The sequence below is a fragment of the Heterocephalus glaber genome, unplaced genomic scaffold (assembly GCF_053883595.1).
Source record: "Heterocephalus glaber isolate CG9 unplaced genomic scaffold, H.glaber_assembly_v1.0 deba00001444, whole genome shotgun sequence".
In the NCBI taxonomy this organism is placed as follows: Eukaryota; Metazoa; Chordata; class Mammalia; order Rodentia; family Bathyergidae; genus Heterocephalus; species Heterocephalus glaber.
Window position 1 is genome coordinate 21824816 of NW_028258297.1, and position 14134 is coordinate 21838949.

The window sequence follows — 14134 nt, forward strand, 5'->3', positions numbered from 1 at the left end:
TCCAACCACTGGCCACATGTGCCTTGCCAAGCACCTGAAACATGGATAATCCAAGTGAAGACAAGCTTGAAATGCAAAATACAGATTTCAAACTTAGTATGAAAAAGTTGTAAAATAACCCTTAATGTTTTAATACTGATCACACAGTAAAATCATAATAATTGGAATATATTTGGTTGAATGTTATTAAAATATTTTCACCTATTTCTTTTTACTTATTAAAAATGTGCATACTAGAAAATTTAAAATTACTTAGTGTCTCCTATTTCCATGAGGCAGCATTGATCTAGATTTTATTATATAGGTGATCAGGAGTTATTGAAGATTTTTAAATATGGCTTTTAAAAAAAGTGTTTTTAAAAGATAATCATCACACATAATACATTGCATTGAAATACTTACACTGAGCCGGGGATATAGCTCAGTGGCACCATACCTGCTTGGCAAGCATAAGGCCCTGAGTTCAATTTCCAGTACCACAAAAAAAAAAAAAAAAAAGAAAGAAAAGAAATACTTACATTGAGTATGCAGATATAAAGAGCTATTTCCAGAGGCATTTTCAAGATCTAGGCCCTGTTCAATAAAATATACCAAATCCATAATATGGAATACAAGTCAGCCATTAAAAAGAATTAGGTACATCAGTAAGTACTGTTGTGAAAAACTGATTTTTACATATTACTCATGGAAAATAAGTGATTGATTTAGTTACTTTTTTTGTTACTGTGACAAAACACCCAACACCCAAAGTTAAACAAGGAAAGGTTTATTTCAGCTCACAGTTTGTAGCAGTTTCAGTCCACAGTTGGCTAGATCAAGGCACGGTGGCAGGGCAGAGACGCATTTCAGAGGAGAAACAGCTCACAGCATACATGCAGGCGACAGAGAACAGATAGGAAACATAAGGCCAAATGGAGAGGCTCTTTTGCCTTTGGTGTCAAGTTACTGGGTCAAATAAAGGTGTAAATCAAATAGGGATACTTTGAAGAAATATTTAGAACAAGGATAAGCTAGAACATTGTTATGTGTTCTCTTGGGTGGGCTAAACACTTTAAAGAGATCACAGGGAAAGTAACTAATAATCTGAATTTAAATCAGCTAAAATCAAATTTAATGAGTCCTATCTCACTAGGTGCTAAAATAAGTTAGATGACTCTTGTAACCAAGAGATGTAAAAACTAAAAGTAGAAATAAGAACTCTTATGCCTTATTCTGTCTTGTTAATGAGGAAACACAGTAAATGAGGTATGCGGGCAACGAAAGTTTAAGAAAGAGCATGTACCTGAGGTGGAAGGCACATCATGTGGGAAGTTATGCCAACATCGGCAAAGAAGAGGTGGGTTAGGCTAGGCGTGGTGGTGCACACCTGTAATCCCAGCACTCTGGGAAGCTGAGGCAGGAGGATCACAAGTTTAAGTCTCACATATTCAACTGAGTGACTTAGCAAGATCCCACCTCAAAATAAGAAATATCAAAAGGCTAGGATGTAGCTCATTGTGCAGCCCCAGGCTTCAGTTCCCTGTACTGCCAAAAAATAAAAAATTAAAAGGTAAGGAGAGGTGGGTTAGGGCTGGCTGAGCAGGCAAAGACAGGACTAGCATTCTAAATGCAAGACCTTGAGGTGTAAGAACTCAAGTTTAGTTGAGGAAGAATTTTTTTTTCCCCTGAAGAATCAAGTACATATCAGAGGAAAACAGAAATGAAGCCTGAAAGGTGGTTTGGTGACGTATGAAAAGCTAAGGTTGGTAGACTGAGAGGGTTAAATCACCAACAGACAAATGGGAGACTGAAAGTCTTAAACCTGAGAAGCCCAATTATAGTATACCTTAGCATTCTAGAAAGGAAATCCAAAGTTCCATAAGCCATTAGCTTGGATCTGAATACTTAGGTACAAGCAGTAGCTAATCTAAAATTCAGCATCTCCTTGCAGATGAAAACAACACTGAGATTCCACCTCACCCCAGAAAGAACGGCTGCTATCATGAAATCAACCAATAACAATTGCTGGTGGGGTTGTGGGGAGAAAGGAACCCTTCTCCATTGTTGGTGGGAGTGCAGACTGCTGCAACCACTGTGGAAATCAGTGTGGAGATACCTCAAAGAACTAGGGCTGGAGGTCCCATCTGACCCAGCTATTCCCCTGCTGGGTATCTTCCCCAAAGAATTAAAAGAATCGTACCACAGCGATATATGTGCACCCATGTTTACTGCGGCACAGTTTGTAATAGCTAAAACTTGTAAACAGCCCAAATGTCCATTAACTGGAAACTGGATAAAGAAGATGTGGTTTTTTTAATAAAATGGAGTAGTACTCAGCCATAACAAATGAGAAACTAGAGACATTTATAGCTAAATGGATGCATTTGAGGCCATACTCTTAAGTGAAATAAATAGGACACACATGTGTAAATACCGGTTTCTCTAGTGTGAGAAACTGAAAGTGTAAATAAGGATTAAAATGATTAAAATGAATAATTTATAATTTGAAATAGGAAGAAAAGGTCCAAAGAGGTAGGGGAAGTGGGAGGGGAAGAGGAAAGGCAAGAAGGGAAAGGAAAAATTATGAGAAAAGGAAAAAATGGAAACATCTTTGTAAATAGGGAAGGGTGGAGGGGGTGAAGGGAGAGCAGGGGAAGGGGGAAAAAATAAGAACCAAGACACATCATGTACAGGTACAAAAAAGCACCCAATGATAAATGTAAAGATATTGAATACCTAAAATAAAAGAATTTAAGCAAAAATAAACAAATAAATAAAAATAAATAAATAAAATCCAGCATCTCCTTGGCACTACATTCATCAGATTACCATTAAAAAAAATTCAAGTGATGGTGAGAATGCAGTTAACAAAGAACTTTTTAAAAATTAGTAAAAAAAAAAAAATACAACTAAAGCCATGCTTATCACACCAAATGAGATAAATCTAATCCTAACTTTTAAACAAAATTTCATTTAGAACTCCACTGTCTGTATTTGCATACATGATATTCACTAGTCAACCACCATGAGTTTTGTTCCTGCAATCTAAACCTGCCTCTCGCGTGACACCCGCAGCGCTGTTTCCCTGTGAATGTGCACCATGACAGGTCACGGGTGCCTCACTTGATTCCCCAGGGAAGTGACACTGACACATCTGCCCAAGTGAGTGTGGGTGCCCTGGCCTGCAGCTCTCTTCCCTCCAGCCTCATGGGTACCTACCTGTCCCCCATCAGGGTCAGTGTAAGAGCATCGTTTCCACAAAGCTTCCCTGACTTCCAGACACACATCAGGCGCCCCGGTTCATGGGCTCCCACAAGACCCTGTGCCACTTCTGCTGTGGAGATCATTACAGAGAAAAGAGAAGAAATAGGCGAGAACCCATACTCACTGCTACCACAGGCGCCCTCTCCTACCCAACACTGAGAACGCTTGTGGTCAGGTCTGCGCGCACGTCCGCACACACACGCAAAAGACTGGAGGGCTCGGCTCTACACAAATTAACCAGAGAAAAGACCCCAAAAGACTAAACAACTGAGAGTCTTTGAATGAAGTGACCCACCAAGATCACCCTAGGGTTGATAAATCCCATTGTTTGCCCAGAAAAGAGCCAATAGCTTTCTGCGGCTATAAAGTTTGGAGGAAGTGTACAAAACAAACCTCACTTCTAACACCAAGTGCAAGCTTAGTAAGATGTTCCCCCAATCATCAGAGGCTCAATAATTCACTACAAGGAGTTGGATGTGGTGGTGCACACCTGTAATCCACATACTCGAAAGGTTGAGGCATGAGATTCACTGCAAGTTTGAGGCCAACCTGGGCTACACAGTGAGCTCAAGGCTACCCTGAAATACAGAGCAAGACCCTGTCTCAAAACAGCAACAAATTTACCAGATGGGCACTCAGAAGTCACTAAACACTAGAAAGTGAAGATACGTAGGGGGCAGAGTCCTGGAGAGCTCCTGGCACAGGGTTTCCCACTCTCCTTCCCAAGGCTCAATGGACAGTGCTCACTCTTCCTGGTAGCACTGGTTCAGCGTACGGCCAACCCGGGCGACCCACATAGACTTCCAGTGTCCATAGCTTCTTCCAGGGCTTGTGAAAAAGGCATGGCTAGCTGCCCCAATGGCTGACCTCAGTCTCTAGCGCCTCTAAAGTCAAGCTGATACTACAGGGCCCCAAATACTTACCATGAAGCAGTGAGACTCCTGTAATGGCCTAAAGCCCGGTTCAATAGAGACCTCTCCACAGGCCAGCCTAAAGGTTAGAGATTGCCTCCCGTGAGCCATCCACAAAAGCTAGACCTCTCCTTGGGCAAGATTAAGTTCTTACTACACAGCTGCCTGCCTCTTTAACATGAAAGTACAATGAAGGATCGCCTAAAATATGATGGAATTTTCTATCACAAAAGATGGTAAAAACAAGGTTGGGGGAGTAGGGGGCAGAGGTAATTAGAAGAAATAAACATGGTAAAAACAGAAGAATATTCACAATAACTGTAAATAATATCGTTACCTATAAAGCAAGAAAGGTAAGTTATTAAGATAAAAAGAATATGAATTCCATAAAGACAATTAAGAAAATGAAAAGATGTAGAAGAAATGGTATCCTTGAACAATGTTAATGGGAATGTTTATTAGTATAGCTGTTGTAGAAAGCAGTATGAAGGTTAATGAAAAAGAGAATTTCCATATGATCCAGCATTTCCACTGAGTATATACTCAAGGAGATATTCATATGTTCACTGCTGCATACACTAGTCAAGACGTAACACCAACCTATCAATAGTTGAATGGATAAAGTAAACATGGTACATATATACTGTGTACACAATGGAATACAATTAAATTCTAAAAACGAAAGAAGTCTGGTCATCTGTAACAACATGAATTACTCTGGAGAACATTACGCTGGGTGGGTAAGTCAGGAATAGGAAAGAAATACAAGCTCTCACTTACACGTGAAATGTCAAATAGCCAAACTCATAGAAGCAGAGAACAGAATAGTGGTTATTAAGTGACTGGGGGGCGGGGAGTTGGGGATTGGAGAGGTCGATCCAAGGATACAAATTTTCAGGTAGGAAGGAAAAATAAATTCAAGAGCTACATAGTAGCCAGGCATGGTGGTGTGGGCCCATAATCGCAGCACTCTGGAAGGCTGAGACAATTTAGCAATTTAGCAAGACCTTGTCTTAAAAAATGAAAAAAAGGGGCGGGGCATTTAGCTCAATGGTTCCCCAGCCTGCCTCGCAAGCGCAAGGACCCGAGTTGGATTGCCGGTACCAAAAAACAAACAAACAAACAAAAAACCAAAGAAAGAAATGAAAAAAAGAGCTAGGGATTTGGCTCAGTGGTTCCTCTGCCTGCCTCGCAAGCGCAAGGTCCCGAGTTCGATCCCCAGTACCAAAAAATAAAAAAAAAGAAAAGAAAAAAATACGCTGGAGATGTAGCTCAATATAAAGGCCCTGGATTCAATCCCAGTAGCACAGAAAAAGAGCTCTATTGTACAACATGTTGACTTCAGTTAATAATGATGTATCTTATTCTTGAAAATCTGCCAAGAGAGTACTTTTAACTTTTCTCAGCACAAGAAAAAGTACGTTTTAATGTATATGTTAATTGGCTTGATTCAGCCATTCTTCAATATACACATATTTTGAAATATACACAATAAATACATATAGTTTTTTATTTGTTTGCTGAGAAAATTATTTTGAAAAGGGAAGAAATTAATCAGAGAAATAACTGACCAAAAGTTCCTGAAACTACAGGAGCATCTGGCTTGCAAACAGAGATGCCCTAGCAAAGGTGCAGGTAATTAAAAAAATGAGATCACACCAAAGCATATCAGTGTAAAACTTCAGAACTCTGGGGATAAAGAGAACATTTTCAAGATTCCTAAAGATAACTTAAAAAAGACTGCATTACAAAAGAGAGATAAGAATAGCACGAAATCCCTACATAGGAACAATGGCTAAACCCAAGAGAACACTTTCAAATTTCTGAGACATCAGTGTTTCAACACAGAATTCTATACTCAGCCAAACCGTCAATTAAACATGAGCCAGGCATAGTGTTACATCCCAGCATTCTGGGAGGCTGAGGCAGGAGGTTTGCAAATTCCGGCCCAGCATGAGTGACTCACTGAGACCCTATCTCAAAATAAAAAAATAAAGTGCAGGTGATGTAACTCAGGATTCCCAGTATGTAGAGAGAAGGGAGAGAGAGGGAGGAGAGTGGAGAGAGATTCCTAGTACAAAGAGAGAAGCAGGAGAGGGCCCTGGACCTAGACTGGAGAATAAAAGCATTTTCTGACATTTGAAGCCTTCATTTTCAAGAAGTTACTAATGATTGTGCTCCACCAAAATCAGGAAAAGCAAGGAAGAAGAAAACATGGAAATAAGGGATCCAAAATAGCAGTGTGAAAGAAACCCCAGGATAAGGCAAAGGAAAGGCCCAGGGTGTAAGTTATAGAGGAGCAGCAGGCCTAGGGACAGCAACATCAGAGCAGGAGAGCGGAGGACCTGGCCTAAGAATAAGGTTGCCAAGAACACCAGAACGCTGCTGATCAGTTATCTGGCCTTGCTGACAGAACAAAGAAGAATTTTCTAATTTATTCAACTAGAAATAACTACTCAGAAAGCTAAGCAAATGAGACCATTCTAGGAAAAATAAAAATGTGTATAACAAATGCAATGCAATGATAATATACCATATGGCTTAAATACGAATATGTACATAGTGATAATAATAAAAACCCTGAAAATTTATCCAAAAGTTACTGAACAATTTTATACTACTGTGAGAGGAGAAAGGAAAACCCACAGGGGTGGGGTGTTGCAAGAGAGCCACATCTTTAGCTTCCAAAGAAAGCCGAGGATAAAACTTACTGAAAAATTAAGAAAAACAATAAAAGAATGTTACTTGGAAATACGGAAGCAAATATTAGAAGAAACGGACATCTCTGGGGAGAAGAAATTGTATATATAGGGTAGTGGGGCTGGGGCTTGCTTTATTTACTCTTGTAGACCTATATCTTTCCAAAGGATATACATCTGTTGTCAACAAAGTTAAATAGTCATTTCAAAGAAAAGAAGTATTTTATGATTAATCAGGATACATACAGCAAGGCTCATGCTATACAATAAGACAGGGAAGCACAGGTCACATGGCTTTATTTTCTCAAAGGAACACTGTCAGATCATCTAAGAACAGGAGTCCAAATTAGAACTCCAGACTAGAAGTAAAGACCCAGCTTCACTTCAGTGTTTATCTGTGGAGATCAGATGGGAAGACTGAGGCCTAATTTCCCCCCTCAGTGAGCGCTGAGAAGACAGAGGGCAAGCAAGCTGCTGACACGCTGCAGGGAGAGGTAAAAACTCCCGAGGTTGAGTTGTTCACCCGGAGAAGTGCCGTGGAGGGCGGGAGACGGATAGATCCTGTAGAACCAATTGCTCGTGCCCCTGTCTGAGGGAATACGGCCGAGGTGCGCCAGTCATGTGGGGCTCTATGTCGGAGGGAGACATGAGCCTCTTGGCCTGTTTCTGTGTCTCTTTTTCATCCTCGTCACCCCTTGGTCAGGTCTGAACTAAGCTCGTAGGCTGGTTGCTACATTAGCTACCTGATATTCGTAAACTACTTTGTTACTCCAATAATTCTATAATAACTCAATAAGATATTCAATAATTAAATAAGAGGTTGAATGCCAGATAGACATCTAAAATTAACAATTGGAGCCAGGGATTTAGCTCAGTCAGTGGTTCCACCGCCTGCCTTGCAAGTGCAAGGTCCCAAGTTCAATCCCCAATATCAAAAAAATTAAAATTAAAATTAAATTAAATTAATGATTCATGAATATCTCCTAAAATTTTTTCTAAGCTCCATCCTGCTATTTTACCTTTTTCCCATTATTGCAGAAATTTCATTAAAATGTATGCTATTCTAACCCTAAAAGATGCAGCTTCTCTCTCATAAACCATGAAGACTTGAGTCATGGGCTTGAGACGACTATGATTTCACTGTATCGCAGAAACTGCTTTGTAAGGATAGCAGAAAACATCTCAGATACAGGGAGACAAAGCAGCATTTACAGCTTCTTTCACACTCCAACGAGCCTTCTTTGCTTTATGGCATGGACTCTTATCAGCCGAAGTCAAGTCATACTTTTTCACCCTCTTCCTATGCACAGCAAGGCAGAGGGACCCACACTAATACACACACACACACAAACACACTTAAATACCCAACAATGTTGTGAGCACATCCCTGAACTGATAATATTTCCAAAATCTATCATCTAAAAATTCTTTTGGGCCGGGGATGTCGCTCAGTGATGCAGCACCTGCCTGGCAAGGGTGAAGCCCTGAGTTCAATTCCCAGTACGAAAAAATAAAATTCTCTTTCATGCTTTTCAGTCAAATTAACATCTTAAATAGATTTGGTAACGGACAAGCGTTCCCATATCACAAGAAACTTCATTGTCAAGATCTTGCTTTTATTACTATGCACGCTCATGAAGATACATGATCGGAAATTTACTAAACCACACTGGATTTCCAAATAGGTAGTCTTTCAACTCAATATACTCCAGGAAAACTTCTAATGAGTTTCTCCAAGCCCCTAAATGTGCCGAGTGTTCAGAAAGAATCATTAGACCACAGAGAAATTCATCAAGAAGCTAGGTAACTTTGGCCCCCTGTTGGGTAAAGATTCAACTCTCAGTCCTTTGAAAAAATCTGATCAATTATTCTAGGAGCAAAGAGCTTCAGAGAAATCCTACTTAACTCTTCTCTGTCAAGGAAAGACTTCTCTCTCAATAAAAGACTTGATGAAGGAATTTAAATTAAAATTTTACAATATCCAAAGATGCTATCAGCCAACAGACACATACATCAGTCAATAGATATTATTGAGGGCCAGGGATGTAGCTCAGTGGCAACATGCCTGCCTTGCAAGCCCAAGGTCCTGAGTTTGAGCCCCGGTACCGAAAAAAAAAAAGATATTATTGAGAAAGCTGCTACATCTTCTGGATGTTGTGCTGGTCATGCAAGTTGGAGAGCCAGCAAGAATTTTTTACGCTAACACAGACCTGCACAAAATTAATACTGTGAAAATATATTATTTCAATCCTCCAGAACAGAACTAAAAAAATAATTTCATTTAATTAAGATAAACTCACAAAATATGCTTCAATATGTTAATAGAAATTCAAGATTATATGTTATCTGGACCAATTTTTCCTGAAACCCATTCTCCCACTCAATATCTGCCCAGTACTCAATATCTCACCACCATTATCCACTGTCCCATTTAAATCTCATTTCATGAAACATCGCTTATACTTCACTATCAACTTTAGGTAATACATAACTTCTCCCAGGAACAATTAATTTTAAGTCTTACCTCTAAGGTAAGACACAGTAAATTATAACTAACATATTTTATGAGGGTGTTAACTTTCATTTCCTAAAATTTGTGAGTTCATATTAAGTCTTTTTCAGCAATTTTTTTTTTTTTTTGTATCAGGGATCAAACTCGGGACCTTGCACTTGTACGGCAGGTCAGCAAATATTTATTAAATGACCTACTGAGAATCACTATACTTCGTCTACTAAAATTGATATATTTGAATTTTAAAAGCAAAGTCTATTTTGGTTTTAAAATGTTGTTCTCAAATACTCACATATAAGCCCTTGTCTCCAATTATTTATTAGAAACAGTCATGGAATCAATAAAATTCAGTAAACACACTAGAGTTTGGCTACCAATTGTCAAAGATGTTAATCAAGAAAAATATCTGGAAAAAACATAGGATGGATAAATTCTAATGGTGGTGGGGAAGGCAATGATAACTTTAATCATTTAATCACATTTCCATATAAGGGAAAGCAAAGTAGTATAAAGGTATGGAATGCATGTCTAATTTCAACTCCTACTGTATGCCTGCATAAGAGGTGTGATCAAAAAATACAAATTTTTAAAGAAAAAATTTATTGCACTAGAAGAAGCACTGCCTATTAGTCCCTCACAAAACATTCCCCTCACTTTGAACACACTTGTCCCATCATTCCTGCCACATTCTGAAGCAGTTCTGTAAGTCCTCCTTCATGAGTGTCTTTAGTTATGCTGTCCTGCCTGCCTCGATGTCCTGAATGGATTCAAAACATTCATCTTTCTTGGTCACTTTGATTTTGGGAAGAGCCAGAAGTCGAGCAATGCCAGATCCAGTAAATAAGGTGGATAAGGACAAATTATAATGGTTTTGACAGAAATTGCCAGAAATGTTTCTATCAATTCAGGATATTGATGTAGCCATGACAACACAACTAAGGACATAAAAGAGAATTTCCACAACTGCTTCAGAAAGTGGCAAGAACAATGGGTAAGTGTGTTTGAAGCAAGGGAAGTATTGTGAGGTAGATTAACAGCAATGTGTCTTTTAATGGGATAAATTTTTATTTAAGCATTCACTATATTTTATGATCATGCCTTCTACATCAGAGCTTCAACTGGCCCTAATACTTTGAACTTCTCTCTTACAACCTCACATCATGTTCCAGTCCGCAAATATCCTTGCTTACAATATCCACTACTCTAATCAGAACTTTCCAGCAGCCTTATCAATATTTTGTGCAAAGGTACTTTGCAGGTTCTATGCCAGTTTTTCTATGCATACCTCATTTGATCTTCACAACTATTCTGTGTCCTATCTTTTACGCATCACAATTTATAAGTACAAATACTTACATATCATAGGTAGAAGAACCAGAATTGGAATCCAAGGCAGTGTGACTTCAAAGTCCTATTTCCTTTCAAAACAGTGGCTGTATTTAGTTAAATGAATAACCCCCAATGTGCATATCTAATTATAGATATGTAGTACAGAACTACACAACATTTTCAAACTGGGATTAGTAAGTTTTGAAAGAAAAAAGATTCACTGTGTAGCTATAATACATATTATACAAACCTAGTATCATCAGCTGTCTTTTCATATGCACAAAAAATTAAATGCTCTCCAGATCACTTCTTACCAGTCTCATGCTCTCCAGCAATGCCTTTATCTGTGCTTAAATATATATTTAAATACACACACAGGCAGAAGGAGCTTAGAATGCAGGTGTACCCCTTAAACAGCAGGCATCTAACATGTGCTAAAATCCCCTGACTGTAAGCAGACAGGGCTGGAATTGACACTGTTTCCCAAAACAAACAAACAAACAAACCCCCACCACATTATGGAGCGTGGTGACTGCCAGCCCTGTCTGGGAATATCTGTTCAAAACAGAATTAGAGTAGAAATCACCACCTGCTGGCTGCTGATTCAAAACACTGCTTCCCACAGCACCTGATCTTCTGCAATTTCTTCTCAGGAAGAAGGTTCTTTTGTGGCACAGGGTTTGACAGGGTGGCTGTTTTTCCCATTGCTTTCGGATGCTCTGTGACAAGTCATCAAAAGCATTAAAACACCATCCCTCCTCTAAAAGCAGAAGTCATTAGAAGTGTGTACTCAGAAGTTAGTCTGAGTTAGCAAGACAATAACTCAGTGGTGAGTAATTAATAATTAATTAATTACAATAACAAGCTTCCTGCGGCCTGCTCCACTGACCCAGATGACCCTGAAGCCCTGCTGGAAGTCACATGACCAGGGCCTCTCTCTAAAAGGAGCTGAGTCTTGTCCAACTTTCAGGAGAAACCTGCAGGGCAGGATTTAACAGTGACAGACCAGAAAGCTGAGAAAGAACTTAAGGTCAAATGTACAAAAAAACCAGAATGGACAGAAGTCAAAATGGCAAGATTTCAGGGATAGCACGTCAGATCCCCACAATCAAATATTCCCCTTGGTTAAATTTTTTTGTTTTTGGTGCTGGGGATCGAACTCTGGACCTTGCGCTCGCGAGGCAGGCAATGGAACCACTGAGCTAAATCCCCGGCCCTGGTTAAATATTTTAAATTGCACAATTACAGTGTAGTTTCCTTTCCCTGGCAAAGCAGCTTATTACACCATAAGTCTTTAGTGGGAAATAAATTTTCTATTGTCTTCCTAGGTGGGCTTTCATAGAGAAAAGGAACCCTCAAAGCAGACACCTAGGGCTGGGTAAAGTATTAAGGCAGGCAGATGCACTCAGGCAAAACTGGGTGGTCCCGGACTTCAGCTAACACTCAGGCCTTAGAGTCCAAACAAGGTGTGATGGTTGAGGGACTGTGTCAACTTGAGAAGTCTGGCTAAGAGAAGCTTACCCCAATCGCTCAGCAATTCCACACCCTAGGGCTCCTCTGTTATAAAAGGGAAATGAGGAAGGTCATGGTGTCTTCTGTTCCTTTGGAGGAGCTCCCGTCTTTGCCTTCCAGAGCAGACCCATGGACCTCCTGATACAGACCCCCCCAGGACACAGCAGTGAGCTCCAGAACTTCGAATCCTTCCCTCTCCTGTGTGCAGAGAGACCCTCTGGACTCCTCATCTGACCCTGTGGGTGGTTATTGTAAGCTAATCTTGTAAATTCAGATAGATAGATAAATAGACAGCAGACAGACAGCAGACAGACAGATATAGATATCTATATCTATCTTGTGTTCTATCAGTTTCTCTAGTAAATACTGACTGATACACAAGGTGATCAGGCCCCTGGTCATTTTCTGTTCTTTTCATTGGCTGTCCATGGTACCATACGTCCACCACACAGTCCAAAAGGCGAATATACAAACAGTTTAATTTTTTTGTTTCTTGTTTTTAAATCTCTGAAAGAAGGCTGGGGATGCAGCTCAGTGGTCAAGCTCTTGCCTAACATGTACGAGGTCCTAAATTCAATCTCCAGCACCAAAAATCAAAAACAAAAACAAAAGACACATGAGGTTAAAGAAGTAGAGGGATTTAAACTGGATTTCCGAAGCCAGAAATAATTTCTAATAGCAGAGGAGATAATATCTACAAGCATTCCATACCCAATAACATGCCCAAGGAACAAAATCAAAGACCAAGCCAGCCTGATAAGAGCATAGTAAATGTATAGGAGGAAGAGGAAATAACAGGAATGGGCCAAATGACCAGAATCTTCAAAAAGAAAGAGAGCAAAATATATGGGCTTACTGCATCAAGCAGTTAAAAGGCACTGTAAGTTACTAGAAAACAGGGAAATACTTTCTTATTAACTTATTTAGCAAATACTAATTTTGAAAAATCACATTATGAAAAGTACTGTTCCAAGTGATGTCAGAGATACAGACACCTAACAGGTACAGACACCTATCAAGGAGGGTAAAGCCTCACGATTGCATTCAAACTCAAGACTGAAATCAGGAGGTACCATAAGACAAGACAAAGTACCTTACAAGATAAATAGTGAAAAGTTCAGCAGAGGCAACCAAGTAGGCCTGGGGCCGGGGGGGGGGGGGTCTTTCTCACTACTGGGACAAAATACCCAACACCTACAATACAAAGAAGAAAAGTTTATTTCAACTCATAGCTTGTAGAGCTCTCAGTCTACAATCAGCTGGTTCAAAGGCAGGGCAGCACGGCAGAAGGGCATCAGAGAGGAGAAACAGTCTGTGCTACGGTGAGCAAGAGGCAGCAAGCCTTCCTTTCCTTTTATTCCATTCAGGGTACAAGTCCACTGGTTGGTGCCACCCACACCTAGGGCAGGCCCTCCCATTATTCACACCCAGAACTATGCTAAACCAATCAATGGACTGATTCTGTTATCACACCCACTAATTCAGTATCATACCCACGATCCAGCCATCTCCCAAACCCCCGACCTATGAGTACATGAAGCTTTGGGGGACATCTAGATATAAGCTAGAACAAGGTGAAATAATCAAAGCAACTAGTTCAGGAAGACAATATAAGGGCAGCTGGAATTACTTAATAGGGCTACCATTTACTGATCACATATCAAAATGATTTAATGACATTTCTCCTATAGTATCTGCACTAATTAAACCAGGGTGGGATTATGTTCATTTTACAGATGGAGAAAATGAAGCTCAGAGACCACATTATATGTTCTAGATCACACAGTACCTGTCAGAGTTATAATGGAAACACAGGTCATTATAATTCCAAAACCCAAATTCTTTCTAGAATGCTGTATACATAATGTCTAGAGTAAAACACATATCCACTGAATTCAATAATTTGATTTATATTTTGACTAGAATTT

At 39.7% G+C, this 14134-nt stretch overlaps 1 protein-coding gene across 3 annotated transcripts in view; it reads right to left on the bottom strand.

Annotated features, from left to right (window-relative positions):
- The window catches only part of Dera (deoxyribose-phosphate aldolase), a 103994-nt gene that overhangs the window by 74416 nt on the left and 15444 nt on the right, over positions 1-14134 (bottom strand). The window contains exon 1 of one of the 3 annotated variants that reach the window (XM_087214058.1): positions 519-615. The exons of the other annotated variants lie outside the window; for them this stretch is intronic. Coding sequence (XP_087070184.1) covers positions 519-600 — 82 coding nt within the window. The 5' untranslated portion in view covers positions 601-615. Of the gene's footprint in view, positions 1-518; positions 616-14134 lie in introns of those variants that run through there. 3 annotated transcript variants of the gene reach the window in all.